This window comes from Mesocricetus auratus, unplaced genomic scaffold, assembly GCF_017639785.1.
Source record: "Mesocricetus auratus isolate SY011 unplaced genomic scaffold, BCM_Maur_2.0 Super-Scaffold_100022, whole genome shotgun sequence".
Lineage (NCBI taxonomy): Eukaryota > Metazoa > Chordata > Mammalia > Rodentia > Cricetidae > Mesocricetus > Mesocricetus auratus.
Window position 1 is genome coordinate 23,805,903 of NW_024429203.1, and position 22,034 is coordinate 23,827,936.

Consider the following 22,034-nt stretch of genomic DNA (forward strand, 5'->3'; position numbering starts at 1 on the left):
TGATAAAGCTCAGGGTTCTGTACTCTAAGGTACTTGTATTTCACAGATATTGCTAACCTAAGGAATCTCAGCTTTAATAAAGAGATCTCAGACTGTCAGCTTGCTGGGAAGGAAATGTATTTGGGATTAAAAGGTTGTCAGAGGTATTTAAATCAAATCTAAGGAGGATGCATGCCCTCGGGGTAGGTGTATGGAGGGAGGGCTCCCTGTGGGACTAAAACACTCACCTTCCGCACATTGTAGATCCAGTCGAGGTAGGCAGTGACCTTGGTGTACACTCCAGGGGTAGTTGGGCTCCCACAGCCATAACCCCAGCTCACGATGCCTACTACCTGCCAATGTCCAGAGTGGTACATCAAAGGCCCACCACTGTCACCCTGTGAAAAGCCAGAACAGGAGCTGCTGGGGTGGGCAGGCCAGACTAAGGGTGGTCTTCCCCCTCCTGTTCCCTTGCACTTTCCATAGCTCTGTGTGCTGACTTGTCTACCCTCTTTCTTGATCATATTATTGAGTGCTCTTACTGGGGAAAGAATGACCCATCTGTAGGCAGCTAAACTGAGGGCAAGCTGCTGCCTTATCAGAGGGTCGTAAGTGACATGAGCAAATTGAGTTTAGCTTAACCAGGCAGTTCCTACACCTATCTAACCACCAACCGAGTGCTTGTTTATGTTGCTCCTGTTCTGGATAACTGAGGTTCAATTAACCGGGAAAAAAGAGTCTTGTCCCCCCACTCCCACCCCAGGAAGCTCACAAACAAATAGGTAGGCAGAGACAATAAGTGAGCAGATGACAAAATAAAGTGGTGAAAAACACACTGACTGCCTCTCTCTGAGCTCAGTAACGCATATCCTCTCTGAGGCCACCATGGGTTCAAGGAGGGCAGACACTCTCTCTAAATCTACTGTTCATGGCCTAAAAGAGATGGCAGAGACAGCTCATTCTTGAATGAGGGTTTTAGTGTTGGGGGATGGGAGTAGGTTGAGAAATTTGAATAAAAATAGCTCCAAAGAGTCTCTGGACATATGGGGTGGTAACAAGACACATGGGAATCGCTGGGAAGTCCTGGTGGCCGTGGAGACAGGAAGAGGGGACATGTGAAGCTCACTTAGCATGAGATGATTTTTTCCTAGTAAAGGACAGCAGTTAGGGGTAGTCACAGAGAAAAGAGACCGGGGGTCATTGTCCTCAAAGGGATCACAGATGATGGGAAGTGAGGGTTCGAGGAGAAGGTGGCAATGCCACCTTTATGTGTGAAATATACACTTAAATTCTTTCTGCTCATGAAGCCCCATCCATCCATCTGCCCACTCATCCATTCTTCTGTCTTTATCAGACTGTGCTTCTGCCCGCCATTACCACTAACAGAACATTACAATCTGCAAGACTTCATGTGGGCATCCAGTTTGTTGGTCTTCACATCTCTCCAAGACCTACATACATCCCTACTCACAGAACTCCCCAGGGTCTCTGGAGGACCCACCTGGCAGGCGTCCACGCCACCTTGTGGGGTACCCGCACACACCATCTCAGCAGTGACTTCCCCCTGGTAGGCATCCTCTGCATTGCACCGGGTGCTGTCAATGACCTGGACTGAGGCCTGCAGCAGCACGTCAGACATTGTCCCTGGGAGGTTGAAAACGTATTTCCTTATTCTCACCTCTACCCTCAGCCCAGAGTAATGTTCTGGGCCACCAACACTCTTTGATGCCTGGTAGCCAGGGTGGGCTTTTCTGAAGGATGCTTGTCTTTCTTATTACTGATGGGGGGTGGGTAGTAATAAGATACCACCATTCAAGGTCTCTAAGGTCTTGAGCCCAAGACTTACCTCCATTTTGCTCTGTAAAACCCCATCCAATGACCCAAAGTGGTGTGCCTGGGGTGAGCTCTTCATCAGGGAAAGGCAGGCATATGGGCCTGACAGTATCTGCCAGGAAGAGAGAGGGAGATCCTATATTAGGGTTTTTAAAAAAATTATTCTCTGTATTTTGTGCTTTTATGTCTTGGGGGTCATGCTGGTCTACGTGAGACTAGTTCAGCTGATTCCTAGAGAGAACAAACCATTTGTCAGAGAGGCCCTCAGTATCTAAACTAGTTAATCTGGAGTCCACACCCTTAACCTCACTCTCCATCACCCCACTCTCATAAACCAAGCTAATGTTTTTCTCTGTCCTAAGTCACCCCAGGTTCAGATACTACACCTCTAGAGACCACTCTCTGCAGTTCAGACAACTGTTCTCATTCTCCAGCTCCGAGCATGCTCAAACTCGCCTACCCAGCCTCCCTCTGTGGTCTGGAACTGCAGACAGCACTTGGGCGTCCCTCGACCTCCCGTCCCCACCCTTTCTGTCTTCTGACACATGCACAGACTCACACACACAAACACACACAAAGAAAAACCCAGGAAATACTAGGTTCCTTGTTCCTGGAGGAGTGCAAGCAGAGGCACAGTAACCTTTGGCAGGGTTATCGTATGGAGTCTTGAGCATCGATCAGGGGTAAGGAAGGGACTGGACGATTCTTTTAAAAAGGCCCTAACGACTTCAAGAACTTAGATCTTCCAAATAGAGCAAACAGACTTGGAGGAATCTCTGACAGGGGAAGGTGTGAATGTTAGCTGACAGTTACGGCAGGTCCCCTGGCACCAGAGATGTGGGGATGATACATTAGCTGGACACCGCGGGCAAGCTGTAGTCTTGAGAAGGAACATGATGTGTCCAAAGGCTGCTCGGCAGAGTGGGAATAAGGGGGATCTGAGGGGCTCCGTTCCCGGGGACCACCTCTCACCTGAGAATGTGAGTGGCACCTGCAGCTTGATGAGGGCAATGTCCTTCTCTTTGGGGTGCAGGGCATTGTGCTTGGTGACGAAGATCTTGGCCACAGGCAAGGACGGAGTGTGGCCCAGTTTCTCTGAGCCAGCCCTCACCTTCCAGTTGGACACATCAAGGTGCTTCCTAAGGATGGGGATGGCTAGATCAGGGGAAGGCAGTCACACTGAGGCCTTGCCTGGGGCTAGGCCTCCAGGTCGGTGGATGCTCTGCCAAAGCGCACAGTGGGCGTAGAAGTGGTGGAGACGAGCGGTCTGAGGGGCCACCTTCCTGACCAGGTTATAAGAGGAGATGTGATTCCTTTTCTTCATTAAAAGGACCCAAGCAAACTTCGACCTGGAGGGTCGGGAAGAGGCCGCCCCATTTCTGGGTCTTGGAGTCCTGCCAGGCTCTCTCCTACCCTTGCTCTTGTCTATGCTACTTGCATTGTGGTCTGTTGAGTCATGGGTTTACGTCCATTCTTCTCCCTGCCAGGCCTGTACACAGGGAGCTTCCCTCAAGAGTGAATTTAGAGCTCTAGTCCATCTCAAAAAGGTGAAAACCCCTGAGCTAGACCAAGACGCCTTGAAGGTGATGATGGGGGTCTATGCGATGCACAGGATCTGAAGGGGGGTGGTTCTTGGTACTCACCGGATGCTGAATGAAACAGATGAATGAAGTGAAGAGGGCCTGAGTGTAACCCTTTCCTAAGGCCTGGCCAGCTCGCTCTGTCCTCTGGACCAAATGACAATCTACACTTGGTTCAGTGACTCTAGACTCTGGGGGCCATCTACTGGAAGACTGGCAAGGAAGAGTCAAGCTCTTGGGAGCACAGATGTGTGGGGAGAATCTCTGTAGCAAAGTGGTATGGGCACCCTGGGGGTGAGGACCCTGGGTTCCTGAGGCTTTTCACCCGACGGAGGTCAACCTTGGAGACCGCTGCTCTCTGCACAGGCTCCCAGTACCTAGTGAGGACATCGTGGCCAGTACTTTCTTGCTGCACCCCAGCAATGGTTTTCAGGGGAGCCATAGTCAGGAAGCAAGTCAGGAGGCTGGCCCCTCCACGGCCTCGGTCCCTCCTGGCCTCCTCATAGCTAGGAGTCGTACCTGAAGCAGTGGGCCGCTGTGAGGATCCAGTGGGGATCCAGGATGCTCCCACCACAGGTGTGCTGCCTGTCATACTGGATGCTGACCTGCCACGGCCAAGAATCCACGGAAGCCTCCACCCCGCCCACCACACGCGGAGTCTTCAGGCTTCTTCCACATTCTGGACCCGATGGAGAGAAAGGGAAGAGGGAGAAGTCAGGTTTCTGGGGAAGCCTCTCACCCTGCAGAGCCCTGGAGCAGGGCCCTCAGGAATGGTACTGGATGGGGAGCGCCCACCCACGCCAGTTCTGAATCATCCACTGGAAAGATAACCAGTGTGATACCACAGGTTTCCCTGAAACCCTGGATGGGTGGAGCTCTGCGAGGTGGAGGGAGGGCTCTTGCTCCAAACCCTGCCCAGAAAACCAGAGTAACTACGGCTCCTCCCCCAGAGATGCTCAAGACCACTCCCACGGGGCATTTAACCTGCATCTTAAGGAAAGGTCATGCGGTTTTTCCCTTCCTTTTCCTCATCTCTCTGGGGGCTGGGAGGCCACTGGGAGCATTTTACTCATTAAACCTGGACTTTTAATTCTTAATTCTGCTTGGTTTGATTGGCTGAGAGAATTAGGTGCTCCCCCCCCCCCACTTTGCGTGTGTTTAGGAATTTAAACTTTTAAACATGGGTGTGTCCACTGAACCTGCAATTTATCTTTTTAAAACAAGTAAGGGTGCACAGTCATGAATTCCAAAAGCCCTGGCCAAACAGAACAGTCCCCAGGCACCCCCCATCCCCCGCACACGGAAACAGATATTCACAAGGTACTTTGGTATCAGGAAATTAGGTAAAAGTTCTAGAAACTGGGTTTCTTCCCTCTGTTAAGGAAGTTTGCCCATTGGCTAGCCTGTCTTCTTCTGACCTACCTTTCACATCTGACCTTTGAACCTGAGTTAAAATCTTCAATGTCAGGCTGGAGAGATGGCTCAATGGATAAGAGCACATCCTTCTCTTCCAGACCTGAATTTGGCTCCCAGTACCCACAACAGACAGTTCAAAACTGCTTGTAACTCTCGTTCCGGGGAGTACAACTCTAACGCCCTCTACTGGTCTTCACAGGTGTTGCACGCACATGCTCACACCACCCCATAATTTAAATAAATAAATAACAATCTAAAGAAAAGCAAAAAAGTCTCCAGTGCTATCTCCTCGCTCTGTTCCATGCCTCTCTGGTCTTGTGGACATGCCATGCCATGATCTTTCCAAGGGGGAAACCTTCCCACTGTCTCTCCTCTGCCTGGCCTAGTGCCTGCCCAACACTATGTCATCCAACCCTACATTCAACTTGCCTCCTTGCTCACTCATTCAAAGCTTCTTGGTTGGCAAGGTGTGTGTGTGGGGGAGAGGGGGTGTCTAAACTCTTTTGAACTGCTTCCCATGGTCTTTATATAAAGCTCTGTCCAGCAGTGATCTGCTTGGAAATCCCTAGAACACTTGAGCTATGGTTTGAGTGTGCCTCCCTCAAGGTGGCCACTTAGCCTTGAGTATGGTGGTGGCAAGGCAGTGGGCCCTTTAAGAGGCAGGGCCTAGTGGTCCTTAGGTCATTAGAATAGCCACCCTCTTGGGGGAGAAGCAGTTTTTTTGTGTTCCTTGAGCCCCTGTGAGAATTTAGAACGAAACAGAGCCCACCCCTGAATTGCTGTCTGGTTCATTGTTTCCTCGTTCTGTGATGATCCACCAACCAGCCTTAGGGCCCCACTTGAGGACAAGCCAAGGTAGCTTTCTGATCTTAGACTTCCAGGCTTTAAAATTGTAAGCTAAGCAAAACTCTTCTTTACAATGTTATCCTGCCTCAAACATTTCATTACAGTAATAAACATCTAACACATTCAGGTCTGGCTGTGAGCAGAGGGTAGGAGGGAGTTCTTGGCATTAGCCACTTGAAGGAATGCAGATCTATAAGACCAAACAGTGGGACTCAGACCAGGAGCAATGAAGATGAAGGCCTTCCTGTTCACTGCTGGCCTAGGCCCCACACTTTCAGAGATGGGGTGCACTCACCGAGGCAGCTCAGGGAAACCAGGGAGAGGCAGGACCTGAAAGAGAGATACAGCCTGGAACTCAGCCCTGTGACACCGCTGGTTCAACCCTGTCCCCAGTACTGGGAAACCCCGGGACCGTCACCGTGGGCCTGTAGAACTGCACTAATACTCAGTGGGGTTCAATTCGATTCACGCTCCTACCGTGTATGCAGCCCCGCCCAGGGCAAAGGCAGTCCCGGGAGGGAAGGGAGCAGTACCGGCTGTTGTGGGACATTTAACTAGGCAAAGATGAATTACATTTGTTTATACTGCATTTGCTTAATTATGTAAAGATGTGCTGCGTTTGCTTCACCTTGCTTGCCTAAGGTACCTGATTGGTCTGATAAAAAGGTGAATGGCCAATAGTTAGGCAGGAGAGGGTTAGGCAAGACTGGCGAACAGATAGAATAAGTAGGAGAAATCTAGGAGGGGGGAAGAGAGACAGAGAGGAGGGAGAGGAGAGAGGGGGTATGGGAGGGGGGAGAGGTGAGGGGAGAGAGGAGAGAGAGAGAGAGAAAATATGTGGGAGAAAGAGAGGGACACACCCACCCAGGGCCAGATGCCAGGCAGCTGCCAGCCAGACACGAGAAGCAGTGAACATAAGAAAGAAAGAAAGAAAGAAAGAAAGAAAGAAAGAAAGAAAGAAAGAAACACCCAGAGGCAAAACCCTGATGATAACAGGTTAGTTATAAGAGCTGGTGGGACACGCATTAAGGTAAGGCCGGGCACTCATCACTAATAAGAAGTCTCCATGCCATGACCTGGGAGCTGGTTGGCCTAAAAGAAAGCTGGTTACAGCCGGGCACACTGCAGCCCTTTCAAACAGAACAGGATTTTGATGGAGTCACACAGATAATCCCTTTCAAGATCAGCTGTGGCAAGCATCTGCCCTGTGTCCTGGATGCGAAGATGGCTGCTCCCGGAGCCTTTGCTCCCTAGCAGCAGGTCTTGTTTGGATTCAGTTGTGCTCTGGCACGGTGATAGGCAAGGGCTAGGGAGCCTTCCTTGGAGCATCAGAAGGTGCCGCTTTGGCCTGAGGAAGTGATGGAAAAAGGACAAAGCACCTTTTGGGCTCTTGCCTACCAGACAACTCATTAGGGAACACGGAGTAGCTGTGGGAGGAACTTGACTGTTCAGGCAGATAGAAGGTCATTGTTTATTCATTCCTCTGCCTTTGAGCAGGATAGCACACATTGTATTCAAGAACAGAAGAGTCAACAGAGAATACCCTCTGAACTCAGAATTGGGATTCCATAACCCTGGATGTTTAATGGGCTGCTTGGCTAGTTCTTCCTGCTGTCTGGCTCATTTCGCCCTGCTGCAACCATGAGTGGCTTTCCGGTGTTAGCTAGCCTCTGTAGGTCAGAAGGCATCCCCTCACTTACCCACTTCCGTTTTGCATCTGAAGTGTCTGGTTGTTTTCTGTGACTTGAACTACGGTGAGATTCTGGTCTGGACCAATCTTCACTGCTCTGAAAGTGGGTTGGCTGTGTAGGGAGAGAAAGTGAGCGGGGGAGAGGCTGGACTGGATGGATGGGGAACGGTGTACCCACCCCCATTCCAGGGAGACAGGGAGGCATGGTGTCCCCACCCCCATTCCAGGGAGAGAGGGAGGCGGGGCAACACAGGTGGGCTGGGTTAGTGGGCGGGGCTGGCTTTGCTGGGTCATAGGAACATTCCCACATTAAGGCAGAGTTCAGCCCAAGACAGGCTGCTGTGGTCTTGCTTTCTGGGACAGGGACTCCTGGTCCAGAGCCCAGAGTTCTGCAGAAGGCCTAGGGGCCTGTTTTCCTCACACCCAGCTCTGTCCCTGTCTCGGATGCCCAGCAGCTCTTTAGGTTCACACCAGGGGGAGCGAAGAAGCAAAGGGACCCAGATGAACTCCCGTTTTAGCACGGAGGGAACCGGAAGGGACCAGATGAACTCCCGTCTTAGCACGGAGGGAACCGGAATGTGGATGTCTGATTTGCCAGACAGGGTATATGGGTTGTCTTCGATAGTGTTTTCAAGATAGGAGAAGCCCGGATCCGTTTGCTGAAAGGAGTCCAGGTGCAGGTGGAACTTCCTTAAGCCTGGGCAACCCTCTCCCTTCCCTTTTGCTAGTCCGTGTTTGCCTTCTTTCAAACCCTGGATTTAAATCTTCCTCTTCCAGGAAGCCTTCCCTAACCACTTTGCTTTCTGGCCCTTTCTTCACCAAAGCTGCCTCTTCCAAGTCTCTCCACTCAGTACAAGCTTTGCATAGAGATCTGGGGTCAATCCACATTCCGGGCTGACTGGTTCACACTTGAGTAAGAATGCAAGCACTTCCTGGGTGAACCAGTCACTGGATGTGGGATGACCAGAGACTGTCACCCTCAAGACCCAAGTTCTTTTTTTTTTTTTTTTTTTTTTGGTTTTTACGAGACAGGGTTTCTCTGTGTTGTTTCAGAGGCTATCGGTCCAGCTCAGCCTCGAACTCACAGAGACCCGCCTGCCTTTGCCTCCTGAGTGCTGGGATTAAAGGCGTGCGCCACCACCGCCGGGCTAAGACCCAAGTTCTTATATGCTGGCTCTGATACCAGTTTCGTGTGTGACCGTGGGTGGGTCACTTTTGTGCTATGGGTCTGTCTCTCTGAGTCCTGATTGTCTTCTCTATAAAATGAAGCTCACGCCAGAGGTTCCAGCTATGGTTTTGTGTTCCTAAATAAGAAAGGCTTCCTTCCAGTCCAGGCAGAGGAAAGAAAATAGATATGAGCAGAGAGCTCTGAGCAAGGAGGGAGGGTGCTGGTGGTAAACATACCCAGGAGAGTGAATGTTTGCTCACCAAATACAACCTGATGAGTAATTTAATGAACTTTGATATCATAAAGCCCCAGAGGCCAGTTAGGTCAGTGCCTCCGTGCTCTCCAGAAGGGCAGAAATTCTGGGAGGCTACCACCTTAAGAACCTCAGGAAATCCACCAGGTTTCATAACCGGGACTCAGCCTGCAGCATTCAGTCCAGCTGACGCTGCAGTTGGCCGGACTGCAGAGGAGGAGGGGTTAGCTGCAGGAGCAGAGGGGAACAGCAGGTGCTGGGCATGCCTCCTGCTGTCCTTTGAAATGAAGGTGACAGAGTGTCCCTTTCTGGGGTGGGGTGCTGGGAGTCCCTGGTCCCAGGGGAGAGAGCGGAAACTAAAACCAGGAAGCAGAGGGAACAGAGACCAGATGGGTTCATCCTGGCTGCCCAAAGCATCTCTTGGACAAAACCTTTAGGCTGCTTTAGGGATCACGGAGAGAACTGGCAATGTCTGTCTAGTAGTCATTTCTGTCTTCTCTCTGGGCTCAGTCTCTTAGAGTCCCGAGGAAGTTCAGTTTGAGGAGGGATCAAGTCTCACTTCTTCTTTCACTGATGAAGACTTGCGAGTAGAGAGAATCCCCAGTGTGCAAAAACACTGAGAACTTGTGGTGTCCAGGGATCAGGGGTGCTGGCAGGCACAGGTTCTAGTCCTCTACCTCCCCAGCTTCTGCCTAAGCAAGCCACTTACTCTTTCAGAACCTCCTTGTAACACAGAGTTAATAATAACTGCGCTTTGAGCTTTCTGCCAAGATCAAATGAATATAAATATATGTAATGCTAATTACCCTTCCTGTACCTTCCATCCACTCCAGATTTGGACCTGCCTCTACAGTTCACCCAGAGGGCTGGGGCTGCTGTTGCTGCTGGGCCTCAGTGGAATCAGTCTAGTCCTCGCTATTTTTGTTTTCCAGTGCTGAGAATGGAACCCGGGGCTTTGCATGTGCCAGGCAAGTTCTCTACCCCTGAGCTAGACCCCCAGTCTTCCTTTCTGCTAAATTTTAACCAAGAGGACTTTGCATATGTAAATTAGGCTTTGTGTTGTGGTCAGGAACTTCTCACACAGGGAAAAGGAGAGAGAACCGGGAAGGCCCCATTCTCCCCTAGTAAGATTGGCATTGTTTTCTCTGGCTAACTCTGGAGGTCGGATTTTAACCCTCATGCAACTTGTAAGTGAAAATGCTAGGACTCAGACACAGTTCTATATGAATCCCATGTCTGTGTTTTTAGGGAAAAGGGAGAAAGAGGAGAAAGGAGGAAGGGAGGGAGGGAGGGAGGGAGGGGGGAGGGGGATGGAGGGAGGGAAGGAGGGAGGGAGGGAGAGAAGGAGGGGGGGAGGACAGAAGGCAGACCAAAGAGAACAGAGGCTGCTGGGGTGAGGTGAGCCTCCTATAGTCCTGGTTGGGTACCTGTCATAGCCCATCTGTCTGCAGGCTGTCTTGGCCAGAGCTTCTGTGAAGTTGTCAAAACAGACAGAGGCCCAGGTTCCTGTGGCTGCATCGAGCACCTGCAGGGTTGATCGATCCTTGGAGAGTCGGACTAGGAGGGAAGGAGCCTGGGTCAGCTGGAGGGTGGGGCCTCTCTAGACCATGCCCCCTCCTCCCAACCCAAAACTGAGGACATGTTCAACATCAAGTGGCGTTCTTCCAGTTGACTAGAACCTAATTTGGATGGCAGCTAGGGGGAAGCCTGACCACCTGCCCAGGGACAATGATTGACAGCCTCTCCTTTTGCTAGTATAGGTATGGGTTTTGATGATCAGTGACATAATTGCTCTACTATGGCCCACGTAGCTTGCTCAGTTTGGGGAAACATCTCAGCCAGGGGCCTGGTAGCTTCCCCATGGAAGGAAGGAGAAGGAGTTAAAGTGAAAATGTCTATTGGTATTAGCGTGGTAGGAGCCCATGGACATTTGACTTTACTAAATAACAGCCAATACACAAGAAGTCATTCAGTTATTCAGACCCTCAAAGGGTCTCATTACCTATCTTCTGGGCTAAGTTGTTGTGGGAATTCATTCACCCAATAGCTTTTAGGGTAGCAGTCCTTTTGAGTGTGGTCTGAGGTGTTACGTGTAGACTGAAAAGTGGAGAGAAGAAACTCTCTCTCTCTCTCTCTGTCTGTCTCTGTCTCTCCCTCTCTGTCTCTCTCTCTCTTTCTCTGTCTCTGTCTCTCTCTGTGTCTCTTCTCTCTCTCTGTCTCTGTGTCTCTTCTCTCTCTCTTTGTCTTTCTCTGTGTCTCTTCTCTCTCTCTGACTGTCTCTCTCTCTTTCTCTGTCTCTGTCTCTCTCTGTGTCTCTTCTCTCTCTCTGTCTCTCTCTGTGTCTCTCTCTGTGTCTCTGCTCTCTCTGTCTTTCTCTGTCTTCTCTCTCTCTCTCTCTCTCTCTCTCTCTCTCTCTCTCTCTCTCTCTCTCTCTCCCATATGGTGGTCAGAGATTTGATCGCAGCTCCCAGGGGCTCCCCTGGGCAGAAAACCATGGTGGCTCTCTACCTTATTGTCACGTGTGAGCACTCCACAAATAAATATTGGATATTCCTTTATCTTGGCTCTGGTGGAGTCTCATGCTATTCCTTTACACTAAGTGTTAGAGGGTCAGTCCAAGCTAGCTGATCACATTTTTCTTTCTTTTTTTCTGAGACAGGTTTCTCTGTGTAGCTCTGGCTGTTCTGGAATTCACTTTGTAGGCCAGATGCAGTAAATACTATGAATGGAAGAGTTGCTAGCTGGTTACGTGACACGACGATCCTGTTTCTAGTCTCACTGAGATATCAAAGGTCATGTGCTCTATTCCTCTATGTCAAAATCAAGCAGGTACAACCAGCACTGGCTATACTTTCCTGTCCCCTCATTTTCGGAATGTGTGCCCTGTCCAGTGCTGGGATCTAAAGGTAGATGTGCCATGATCTGGCTCTGGGGACCTTTCCCAGCAGGGCTAGAACCTGACAAAGATGGGGCAGAGGCCACAACCCAGCTTACTTCTCCCTCTGCTCCTGCCTGTCAGTCCCTGGACTCACCTGTCACTCCAGGCTTCTCGGGGAAGTTCCTGACACAGTGTTCCTCATCCTCCCCCAAGGCACAGTCAAGGTGGCCATCACACACCTGCTCCCTCGGAATGAAGGCCAGAGGACTTCCACAGATGAAATAGTATCTGTCCAGAACCACTTTGACTGGAAGGCAGATGAGGGAGGGGCAGAGAGGGTCAGGCAGGCAGAGAGAGGCTGCGTCTTCTGAAAATCAGGCTGGCTGGAGACTGGCAGCCAATTTTAAAAAGAAATTATTTATTGTGTGGTCGTGTGTGTCCAACTGGAGTTCATAGGGCAACCTTTGGGAGCTGGTTTCAGGTTTTGTTACAGTAACGGAAAGCTGACTAACATTGCCACATCAGGTTGGGCCAGCCAATGTCGAAGAAATGATTTGGGGTTTTATACTTCTCTCAAACACCCCAGGCTCTCAAGGATCGAGGCGGTCTCACTTGTGGATACTCATTGCTACTAGGATGAGGACTTGCTCAGCTGGGAAACTAGGGTCCTGTGCCAGCCTCTGTGGACTCAGCCTCAATGGCCAAGTGTAGACTAAAGGGTTAAAGCAGAGGGTCTCTGTGTGCCATCCAATGGGTGGTGTCTGCTGCTAGTGCAAACGTCTTCACAGCCCCAAAGTACAGGCTCCCCAAAGACCAGCCATGCCCAGGCTGTGCATGCACTACACACCCTGCGTCCTGGCTCTGCCTGCTACAGACTTTTGGATTTTAATCCAGGTTCCTCACACAAGGAAGCTCATTACTGATCATGATGCTTAAGGGCATTTCATGGTAGAGGGACTCAATGGACGTCATGGACACACGGGTTCATTCAAATGGTAGAGCCAAGATCCCCACCCTGATTCCTAATCTTGTCTCCTATGCTCTAGTCCCTGCTGTAACTATGGGCATCATTGTCACAGAGTGGGCTGCCCCAGGCCGCATCAGGGCTAATGCACTGGCCGTAATGAAGACTGAGCTGAGATGGGCAGAGGGTTCCATCTGCCTGGTCCTCTTCCCTGGTGCCTCCTGCCCCTCTTCTCTTTATAGGCAGAAACGCTCTCTAGCCTGCCAGACAGTAGGGTTGCGCAGACACCCTGTTCAGTCCCGCTCCACCCTGCCCCTCCACCAGCTGTCAGTTTGCAGAAGATGGGAAGGAGGCGGCTGGGGGTGGGCACCTCTGCAACTGTCTGTGTGGGCTTGGAATGGGTGCCACGTGTATAGCAACCATCTGGAAGAGAAGCCATCTGGGAGAGCTGGGGGATGCACTCACCTTCCTCTCTCACCTAGAAGGCTCCCTCCAAGGCAGGGGTGGATGGATACATGAGGCATGAGAATTCATCCCCCACCCAACGCTTTGTGCAGATCACCTGCCTATGACTGTGGGGGTGGGAGGAGGGAAAGGGCTGTGGCTTACTGAGGGGGCGAGGGTGAGAATGGGGGCTGCCACGTACTGAGGAAGGATACTGTCACATCTGGGGGTGGGGTGAAGGTTGTGGAGGGGCTCAACTCACTGAGGATGCCTATAGTCGCGATGGCTGCCAGGCTCAGCAGCACTGCAATGATGGGGATCCCCACCTTCTTGAAGATCTCCTGGGGGCTGCGGGGTTTGTGAAAGGCAGCAATATCTGCAAGGAGAATGAGACAGACAGGAGGAGTGTGCAGTCAGCACTTGGAGCCCATCCCTGCCAAGGCGCACAGTCTTCTGCCCCAGGATGCCTGGTGAGGGTTTTGGTTAGGGGAGATTATCCCTGTGGGCAAGGCTGAGGTTTATGAACATGTATTATTCACCCACCTCCCCTCCCTTGCCCAGATTTACCTATCTTTCGTAACCAGTTCTCAGTTGAGCTGGCAGCCCATGCTACCTCCCATTGTCTTGTCCTAGCTTGTACAAGAGGATGTCACTCTTACCTTGTCTGACCTGTCCCTGCCCTGGGAGGGGTCCAAGCTCATGTACTTGGGCACCCACCATGATATATAAGATATATTATCATCTTGAATATATTTTTGTTTTATTTTATTATATTATTATTATTATTATTATTATTGGCCTTTCGAGGCAGGGTTTCTCTGTGTAACATCCCTAGCTGTCCTTGAACTAGCTTTGTAGATCAGGCTGGCCTTGAACTCACAGATATCCACCTGCCTCTGCCTGGAGTGTGCTGGAATTAAAGGCGTGTGCCACTGCCACCCATTGAATATATTTTTAGATGACATATAATTGTATTGATGGGGTATAGTATAACATTTCAACACATGTGTAATACATAATGATAATATCAGGGTAATTATGTTTATCATGTAAAATATTTATTTATTTATTTGTGTGTGTGTGTGTGTTGAGAACATCCAGAATTCTCTCACTAGCTCTTTTAGAACATCAAATGTCATCAACTGCACCACCCCAAATATTATAGAACACTAGCATTTACTCCTCTTATCCAGTTGCTTCTCTGATAACTTCTTTTTTAAAGCAGGAGATCAAGATCATGTAGCTCAGGCTCGCCTCATGCTCTATATGTAGATCAGGATGACCTTGAGCTTCTGATCCTCGTGGTGCTGGAATTAGAGGCATGCACCACCACTGGTTTCTGCAGTGCTGGGGATGGAACCCAGGGTTTTCTGTACACCAGGCAAGCACTCTACCACACCCCCAGGTCTCTGCCTTAATTTTTGCCTCCCTACATAGTGAATGTGTAGGAGAGGCCTGATAATTACTTGTGAGTAGATGTGTCGTGATGTTCCCATCACCAAGTTAGTCCAATACACAGCGTGTCCCCAGCATGGTCTTTGTCTTTAAGGAGATTAGAGTCTGGGGAAGAGCCAAGCAGGACACAAATGGCAGTCTACCAGGTGGAAGAAGGCATGTGCTGGACTAGAGACACCACCTGGGGAATGCTGGGAAGGCTTCCTGAGCAGACAGTACTTCATTCAATACAGGAAGAGACAGGGAACAGGCTCTGGGCCAGTTTAGATACAGGCATGGAGGGTGTGTGTGTGTGCTGTGAGTGTTTAGTGTCCTGAAGTATGAAGTGGGTCAAAGCCTGTTGGGAGGCAGGCCAACGAAGTCATTTTGTAGATGCTTGGAAACCATGCTAGGGTTTGGCATTTACCCTGAGAGCAGTGAGGAGCCATTGAAAGTTTTTGTTTGTTTGTTTTGGTTTTTTGAGACAGGGTTTCTCTGTGTAGCTTTAGAACCATTCCTGGAACTCACTCTGTAGACCAGGCTGGCCTCAAACTCACAGAGATCCGCCTGCCTCTGCCTCCTGATTGCTGGGATTAAAGGTGTGCACCACCACCACCCGACCCATTGAACAAGAGAGAGAATGTGATCTTCTGTTATCTAGGGAGAGTATTCACTTGTTAACTGACGGAAGAGGGTTGGAATGAGTTTGGGAGTTCACATAGGAAGCTATCATTGCCTAAAATTTGTAAAACAAACAATTACACATCCACTTTAGACGGTGTTGGCATCAGAGGTAGGTTCTGGGTCTTTTCAGGTCCCTTTCCTTCAGACTGTGAACTTTGGGCACCTTGCTCCCAAGGAGAGCTGGGCAAGAAGCATGGCTAGAAAGCAGTAGGCGGGCTCTCTTGTTCTCCCCCGCCACATGGCTCACCCCCAGTCTCTTTCAAACCCCTCTTCCACATTTCCTTAGTGTGAGCCTATTCTAGAACTTTCTGTTCAGGATGCGACCATTCCTTGTTTCCCATCCTCTCTCCTTGCTTGTTTTCCCCCAAGGCACTTATCATCTCTGACCTACTTTCTGACGTTTTTTGTGTGTTTTTTCCTCTCCTCCCATCCCTCCCTGAAATGGAAATGAAGCCACCATGCAGGCTATCTTGTGCACTGCCACTGTGTCTCCAGTGCCCAGAGCAGAGCCTGTCCCACAGCCAGTGCCCAGTGAGTGTCCACGAAATGTCCCCAGTACCCGGAGCAGAGCCTGTTCCACAGCCAGTGCCCAGTGAGTGTCCATGAAATGGCAAATGATCCATCCATTCTTGGCTCTGGTCTCTTAAGGACATACCCTGTCCCTCCTTCCACCAGCTCTCTGTTTATTCTGCCTCAGTCCATGCGAGGCATGTGTCTGGCACTACCCCCTTTATTCTGCTCATTGGAAGCTGAGGCTGGTGTCTGTCAGAGGCCTGTGTCCCATACATGATGGTATCAATGACTGTCGATAACAAAGATCAAACTTTGTACTTCCCTAATGGGGAGTTAATGTCCCTGCAGCCCAGCTGTGGGGATGTGAGTATGATGAAGTGTGGCCTGTAAATTGTTAGGTCCCGTCACAAAGCAGGTCATCAATAATGCTAGGTAGTCCTGCTTTTAAACTTCCCGCTCTCACTCCTCAGAATTGTTCTGTTCCTGTGGCCACCCACACAGTATTTTGTTCAGTTATTAATGCCTGGTTTGTTTCCTGGACACTTGCTTCCGGGGACGTGAGGTTGATTTGTTTTCTTGGAGAGCAACCAGTCTTTGGAAGGTGTCACTTGCCCTGCGTCCTGGCTGTTCTTAGGGAGTACCTGCCTCCCTCCTCAGGAAGGGATGTGGTTTCACACTTATCTCAAGTTCATAAATAGCCTCCTTGCCTGTGGTTATTCCTTCTGTCCTGCCCATTGCTTCTAGACAAAGCTTCCAGGAAGGGGCTTTTATACCCTGTCCCTTCCCTCTTGTGTGACAATAGGGGCTCCTATCCCACTCACTTCTGGACCACCCCAACCTTCTAAGCTGCATAATTAACTTCATTTTCGGAGTAAAATGGATGTCACTGCTAGTGTTCAGCAGCCAGCCCCCACCCCAGCACCCAGTCACGTGGGCAGGCTGGCTCTCTGGTGTTGAGTGTTATTCCTGATCTCTGACACTCAGGAGCTCCAATTCCTCCCCTCCCCCTCCTTCCCTCCCTCATCCTGGCTGTTGCTAGTTGACTCTCCTAGTTAGCCTGGTTTGTTAGCCATCCCCTGGCACTGAGCCACGAAGGTCTTTCATTTTAACTTCCTTCCCACCAGGTGTTTGGAGCCCATTCAGCTGCCATTCTGGTTTGCCAGTTCTTGGGTTTGTTCACTGAGGCTCACACAGGAAGAGCTACAGGAAGCTTGGTGCTCCTTGGGGACCTTGTGGTCGACTGTTACATTAAACCCCCAAGTACAAAGGAGGCCCGGTTTCCACTGGCTGAGTTATTGTTTCTGATCATTATTAACGTGTGATCCAAATAAGATGTTAACCTGAGAGGGCTTGAGCCATTGCCTTCCGGATTTGTTCCCATTAATTTGTTCCCTGTTCGTTTGTCTTGCTGATGTATAGGCTATCAGGAGTAGGTGTCAACGACTTAAGAAAATATAATAGGAGGGGGTGAAACCCTGAAAATTGGGAGTTTTCTATTTATTCACTCATTTGTCCCCTTTAACCAGGAATTCACAGCTATTTCCTCTCCTACCGGTGAAGTGCCAGTGTCCCAAGTTCTTGGTAGCATGAACTCCGTGAGATAGGAGCCTTGGGAGTGCCACTGCTGCAGCCCTATTCTGTGTAGTACAGGGCCTGGTCCAAAGAACAGATTGGGAGTCGCTGTTCTTGGCCTTTTGGGCCTGCTGGTCATATCGCCTCAGAGACCAGGCTTTTCTAGAACAACGCCTGCAACTTATGAATCCTTAGTACTTTCTGTTGGATGATGGTCAGACAGTGGCTTAGTCGCTGAGATTCGATGGCCCAGGGACCTTACCGTGGGTGTTCAGGGGTTGGTCACTGTCTGGATCCTGTAATTGAAGGAAAAATGGAAAGTTGAGTGAGGGGACCTTCTTCCCAACTGTAAGTATTCCCTTTTCTTTTGTGATTATGTTCCACAGTAGATCTACTGAGCCACCAAATCATAAATCAGCCTATGTATCGGTAGACGTGTCCAAAGCATTGCCACAGTTATACCCCACCAGCAAGTCCTTGCAATGGATGAATGAACTGATTGATGGATCCGTAGCACAACAGCATCATTGGGAACTGGTGGAAGTTAGAAAGTGGGGCCTCACTGGAGGAGTCAGAGGCAAGTCCCTAGGAAGGGTGTCTTGCCCCGAACTTCCCCTATGCTCTTTTCCTTGTCCTAGTAGCCTAAGCAGTGAGCCAGTCTCTACTACCCATCCCCTCCTGCCTAAGCACATGCGGCTGCATGACTTCTGGCTAAGCCCCCCGAATTTGTGAGCCAAATCACTCTTTCCTCCTTTAACTTGCTTCTGTGGAATACTTCCTCACAAGAAGGTGGTAGTTACTAATACAAAGCTCATGCTAAATGCCACGCCATGCATGAACTTCATGACATAATGGCAAAAGAACTAAACATGGGAGAGTATGCTGTTCAGTGACATTGATACCGAGTCAAAAGGTGAAGCTTAGGGGTGCTAACAGTCAGAACAGTGATTACTATTGGGGAAGTGGGGGTGGTTATAGGAAGAAGCAGAGTGGACTGTTCTGGAATATTGAGAAATTTCTAAAACTTGCTGTGGGTGCTGGCTACACAGTGTTTATGTGTGTTAGACTCTCACTGAGAGGTGTGTTTGCTGAGTTGTTTTGCTGCATGTAGATTATACATAATAAAACAGGCAAGCTCAAACAAGTCTACCAGGATAGTAGGGCATTTCTGATATGTGGCCTTAGTTCTGCAGTGACACACATGTGTAAACACACGCACACACAGGCATTTGCTCACCCACTTCCCATGTGCGCTCAATATACAGACGCTGTAGAGAATCAGAAATGGGGGCTGCCTCACATGCAAAGTATATTTACTCCTTTCCTACAGGCAGGGGTCAAAGGGAGGGTGATGCCCAGGTTCACATTTGTAGGGTGAAAATGGCTAAGGAAAAACACTCTGACCCTGACTTGATCCCAGGACCAGGGCTTGAAATTGTACCAATCCCTGAGCTTGCCACAGAGTCAGGCTGCAGAATCACACCAATCCATGAGCACAGAATCCTATCAATCCCCGAGGTCCCTGAGCTCAAAATGCCACCAATCCCTCAACACAAAATGCCACCAGAATCAGACCACCAAAATCTACCAATCCCAAACTACCCTGAAAGCTCCACCCCTCAATAAATCCTGTTCAGTTTGCTGCTGTTTCTCACCTAAAACAGTCACCCTCCTAGATTCTTCCTTCTTAATAAATCTCTTGAATGAGGTTTGTTGTATGGTGTGACATTTTCATCTGAGTGAAGCCCCGGCGGAAATGACTTTTGCTGGAGCCAGAGCAGAGTAGAACTGCAACACTTTTACTAGGGAAACCTTCTCCTAACAGAGCAGAGTCGTTACACACAGCAGAGCTGTAACAGCTTTTCTGGGGAAACCCTGCCCTGCCTAGGCAGAGTTGTTACATTGAGGAAATCTTTCCCTGGAGCAGAACTGTAAGCTGCTAGGCTTACAGTGACTTTGTGGTATTCCTTGGCTCCCATTGTCAGAATTCTGCAATGTTACACCATTCTCTGAGCCTTCCCTATCTCTCAAGCATCTCAGAACCTTCTTGATCCTCCCTTTAAGGTCTGGTAAAGGGTGGGGCGTCCCTGAGAGCTGTCTGAGCTTTAAGCCTCTACACAGGTTCTGACTTGCCAATGCTGTATGTATGGAGGTCGTGGATACCCAGTGATGTTGGGAGGAAGCTGCAGAATCCTATACATTTCTTACTGGGGACTTTTCTGGTCCCACTTGGGAGTGAAAAGGCTTCTTCTAAGCCCTGCGTGTGTGGGAATCCTAGGTTGGTTACAGGGACATACCTGCTGTCGTGATTAAATATGGGGCAGTGATGGGAGGGGAGCTCCTTCCTGCTTTCCCTTCCTTCTGCTTTGGAGTCTGCAGTCTGCTGGAGGGATTTGGCCTTCGGTGTCACTACAGATGGCTGGTGCAATAGTACACAGGCTCCGATTTTTATTGATTATCTGCCTTTGGACAATAAATAAAAGGAGTTTTCTGGTGCCCTGCTCACACATAGCCACCTTTTCCTGCCTGTCCATCCCCTCTGTTTGGACAGTCACCATTTATCGGTCTCTGTCTCTTTCTGTTTCTTTAAAAGTTTTTCTTTAAAATTTTCTTTAGAATTGACAAATAAAAATTGTATTGGTCTCTTTTCTATGTTAAGCATCTGGCTTGTGCCTACAAAAGACTGAACTGATCTCTGGGCTCTGCTCGTTTCTAGGCTTTCCTTGGTCATCACCAGGCTGGATGGAGGGGACAACTTTCAGCATGAAGATGAGAACAGACCAGGGTACCTGGCCCTGTGAATACTTAGTTGGGAGATGGCAATACACACAAACTGGCAAAGTCTTTTCCTTTAACTTAGATCCAGATTAAAAATGATTGAGACTGAGTGTGTGGTAACCAGGGTAATTAGTATTAAATAACTACTAATAAATAGATGTGTGAGGAAAGTCCATACTGTGCCAGACCCTGATCCAAAAAGAAATTGGAGTCAAAGATCAATAAAAATTCATTCCGGCACACTTGGAGAGATGCCCAAACAAGACAACTGAGTGCTACATCCCTTGGAAGGCTTGAGGAGGATGGACTACCCTAGATAATAAGTCAGGAAAAAACCACACAGGGTTGGGGAAGTCTTCAGAGGAAAACGGATTGAGAAGAGCGAGTGTCTGGATGGAGACAGAGTAAAGGTCAAGGGAAAGGGTCAGAACAGTTGGGGGGGGAGCTCTCCAGAGAGGTCACATGTGAACTGTGACTTGAATGATGGAAAGGGGTCAGACATCAGGAGCAACTGTGAGGTGATGAGGAGCTACATAGACGTAGGCAAGTTTGGGGGGGAGGCAAGGTTATTCGAGAAAGGGAAGATTCGGGCTGGAGAGATGGCTCAGCCGTTAAAGGCTAGGCTCACAACCAAAAATATAAGAGAAAGGGAAGATTCTGTATGCGTTTGGGAGACTGAGACTGGCTAGGTGCCTTTGAGCTTTGGTTAAACAGGGCAGGGTGTCTGCTGGAATGTGGAAGGCTAGAGGAGGCAGTAGGATACCAAGAGCATCTACTCAGCAAGCCCTTCCCATTAGTTCATTGTTGTTCATGGACTCTACCTGTGTATACACACCTGCATTAGTTAAGGTAGGTAGGATAGGATTCTTTTGTTTTTTACTAATTCAGCAGGTATTGATGATACCCATGACAGGCAAGGGATTATGCTAGAAGCCCAGACACAGAGGGGATAAAGAAATGAGCAGTTTGCACCTTTCTGGGTCATGGCTACTCATCATGAGCTGAAGTAGCCTGATACCTCATGGTGGGCAATGCTCCCAGGTGCTGGATCCTTGGTCATGGATGTCCAAAACATTCAGTACCCATTTGTAAACAGAGGCAGGAAAAAGTGTGGTCAAAACTGCAAGTTGTAATTTCAAGGGACTGTGACTGTCTTGTTGATGGCAGCATCCAAACTTTCCTACAATGCATGGAATAGAGTGAGTGTTGAATAGTGTTGGATGAATACATTGGTGAGCCTATCTCAGTTTTAAGACTTGTCTTGAGCCAGCCTTTAAGAATCTGCCTATAAACACAGTCACACAATAAAACGTCACACTGAAGGCAAAATAAATGAACTGCAAGCTTTATCAAATAAAAATGGAACGTAAGCAACTGAAGAACAAGGATAAAGCCCCAACAGACTCCATGTAGCTTAGGTTCCTTTTCATGAAGAAGGAAAGGCACGATGGACTTTGGGATGGGCGGTGCTTACCTCAGCAGAGTGCATTTAACATGGTTCCTCAGATATTAAATAGGTGCAGTGCAGCCAATTTTTGTTAAATTAATAAAAGAGACTGGCCCACCTACCTCATCAGGGGCATGGGTGTGTATGTGAGAGGCAAGTAGGAATCTTATGATTATATAGAATATATTATATTAATATAATCTCATGATTTTTATGTGTATAGATAACATATATGTATTATCATTATTATATATTATAGTCACTGCTAAGCCCCAGTTTTTGTGTAGATTTATGGACACTTACTATAGTCTTATATTTTTGGTTGTGAGCCTTTAATGGCTGAGCTATCCCTCCAGCCCATATTTACTATATTCTTAAACAAGTAACTAGCTAACAAGTCACTAATGAATCCTGTGTGAATCAGTAGTGAAATGTTACCCCGAATCATTGGGCTAGCCAATGTTGTGCACTCAAGGTTATAAGAGAGACTAAAAGGCTGTCACCTGCCGGTGTTTGACGAGCCCGGCTCTTGTCCTCATGGCACTATGCTGCAGC

General features: G+C 49.1%; 1 protein-coding gene across 2 annotated transcripts in view; it reads right to left on the reverse strand.

Moving 5' to 3' along the window:
* Tmprss4 (transmembrane serine protease 4) overlaps nt 1-22,034 on the reverse strand; it is a 37,183-nt gene that overhangs the window by 2,428 nt on the left and 12,721 nt on the right. For both annotated transcript variants that reach the window (XM_040729885.1, XM_013112873.3), the window contains 11 exons: nt 17,517-17,550; nt 13,314-13,427; nt 11,798-11,950; nt 10,193-10,322; nt 7,355-7,456; nt 5,950-5,984; nt 3,912-4,071; nt 2,785-2,951; nt 1,826-1,924; nt 1,481-1,623; nt 228-377 (listed from right to left, as the gene is read on the reverse strand). In XM_040729885.1, the coding sequence (XP_040585819.1) occupies nt 228-377; nt 1,481-1,623; nt 1,826-1,924; nt 2,785-2,951; nt 3,912-4,071; nt 5,950-5,984; nt 7,355-7,456; nt 10,193-10,322; nt 11,798-11,950; nt 13,314-13,427; nt 17,517-17,550 (1,287 nt within the window). The remainder of the gene's footprint in view (nt 1-227; nt 378-1,480; nt 1,624-1,825; nt 1,925-2,784; nt 2,952-3,911; nt 4,072-5,949; nt 5,985-7,354; nt 7,457-10,192; nt 10,323-11,797; nt 11,951-13,313; nt 13,428-17,516; nt 17,551-22,034) is intronic.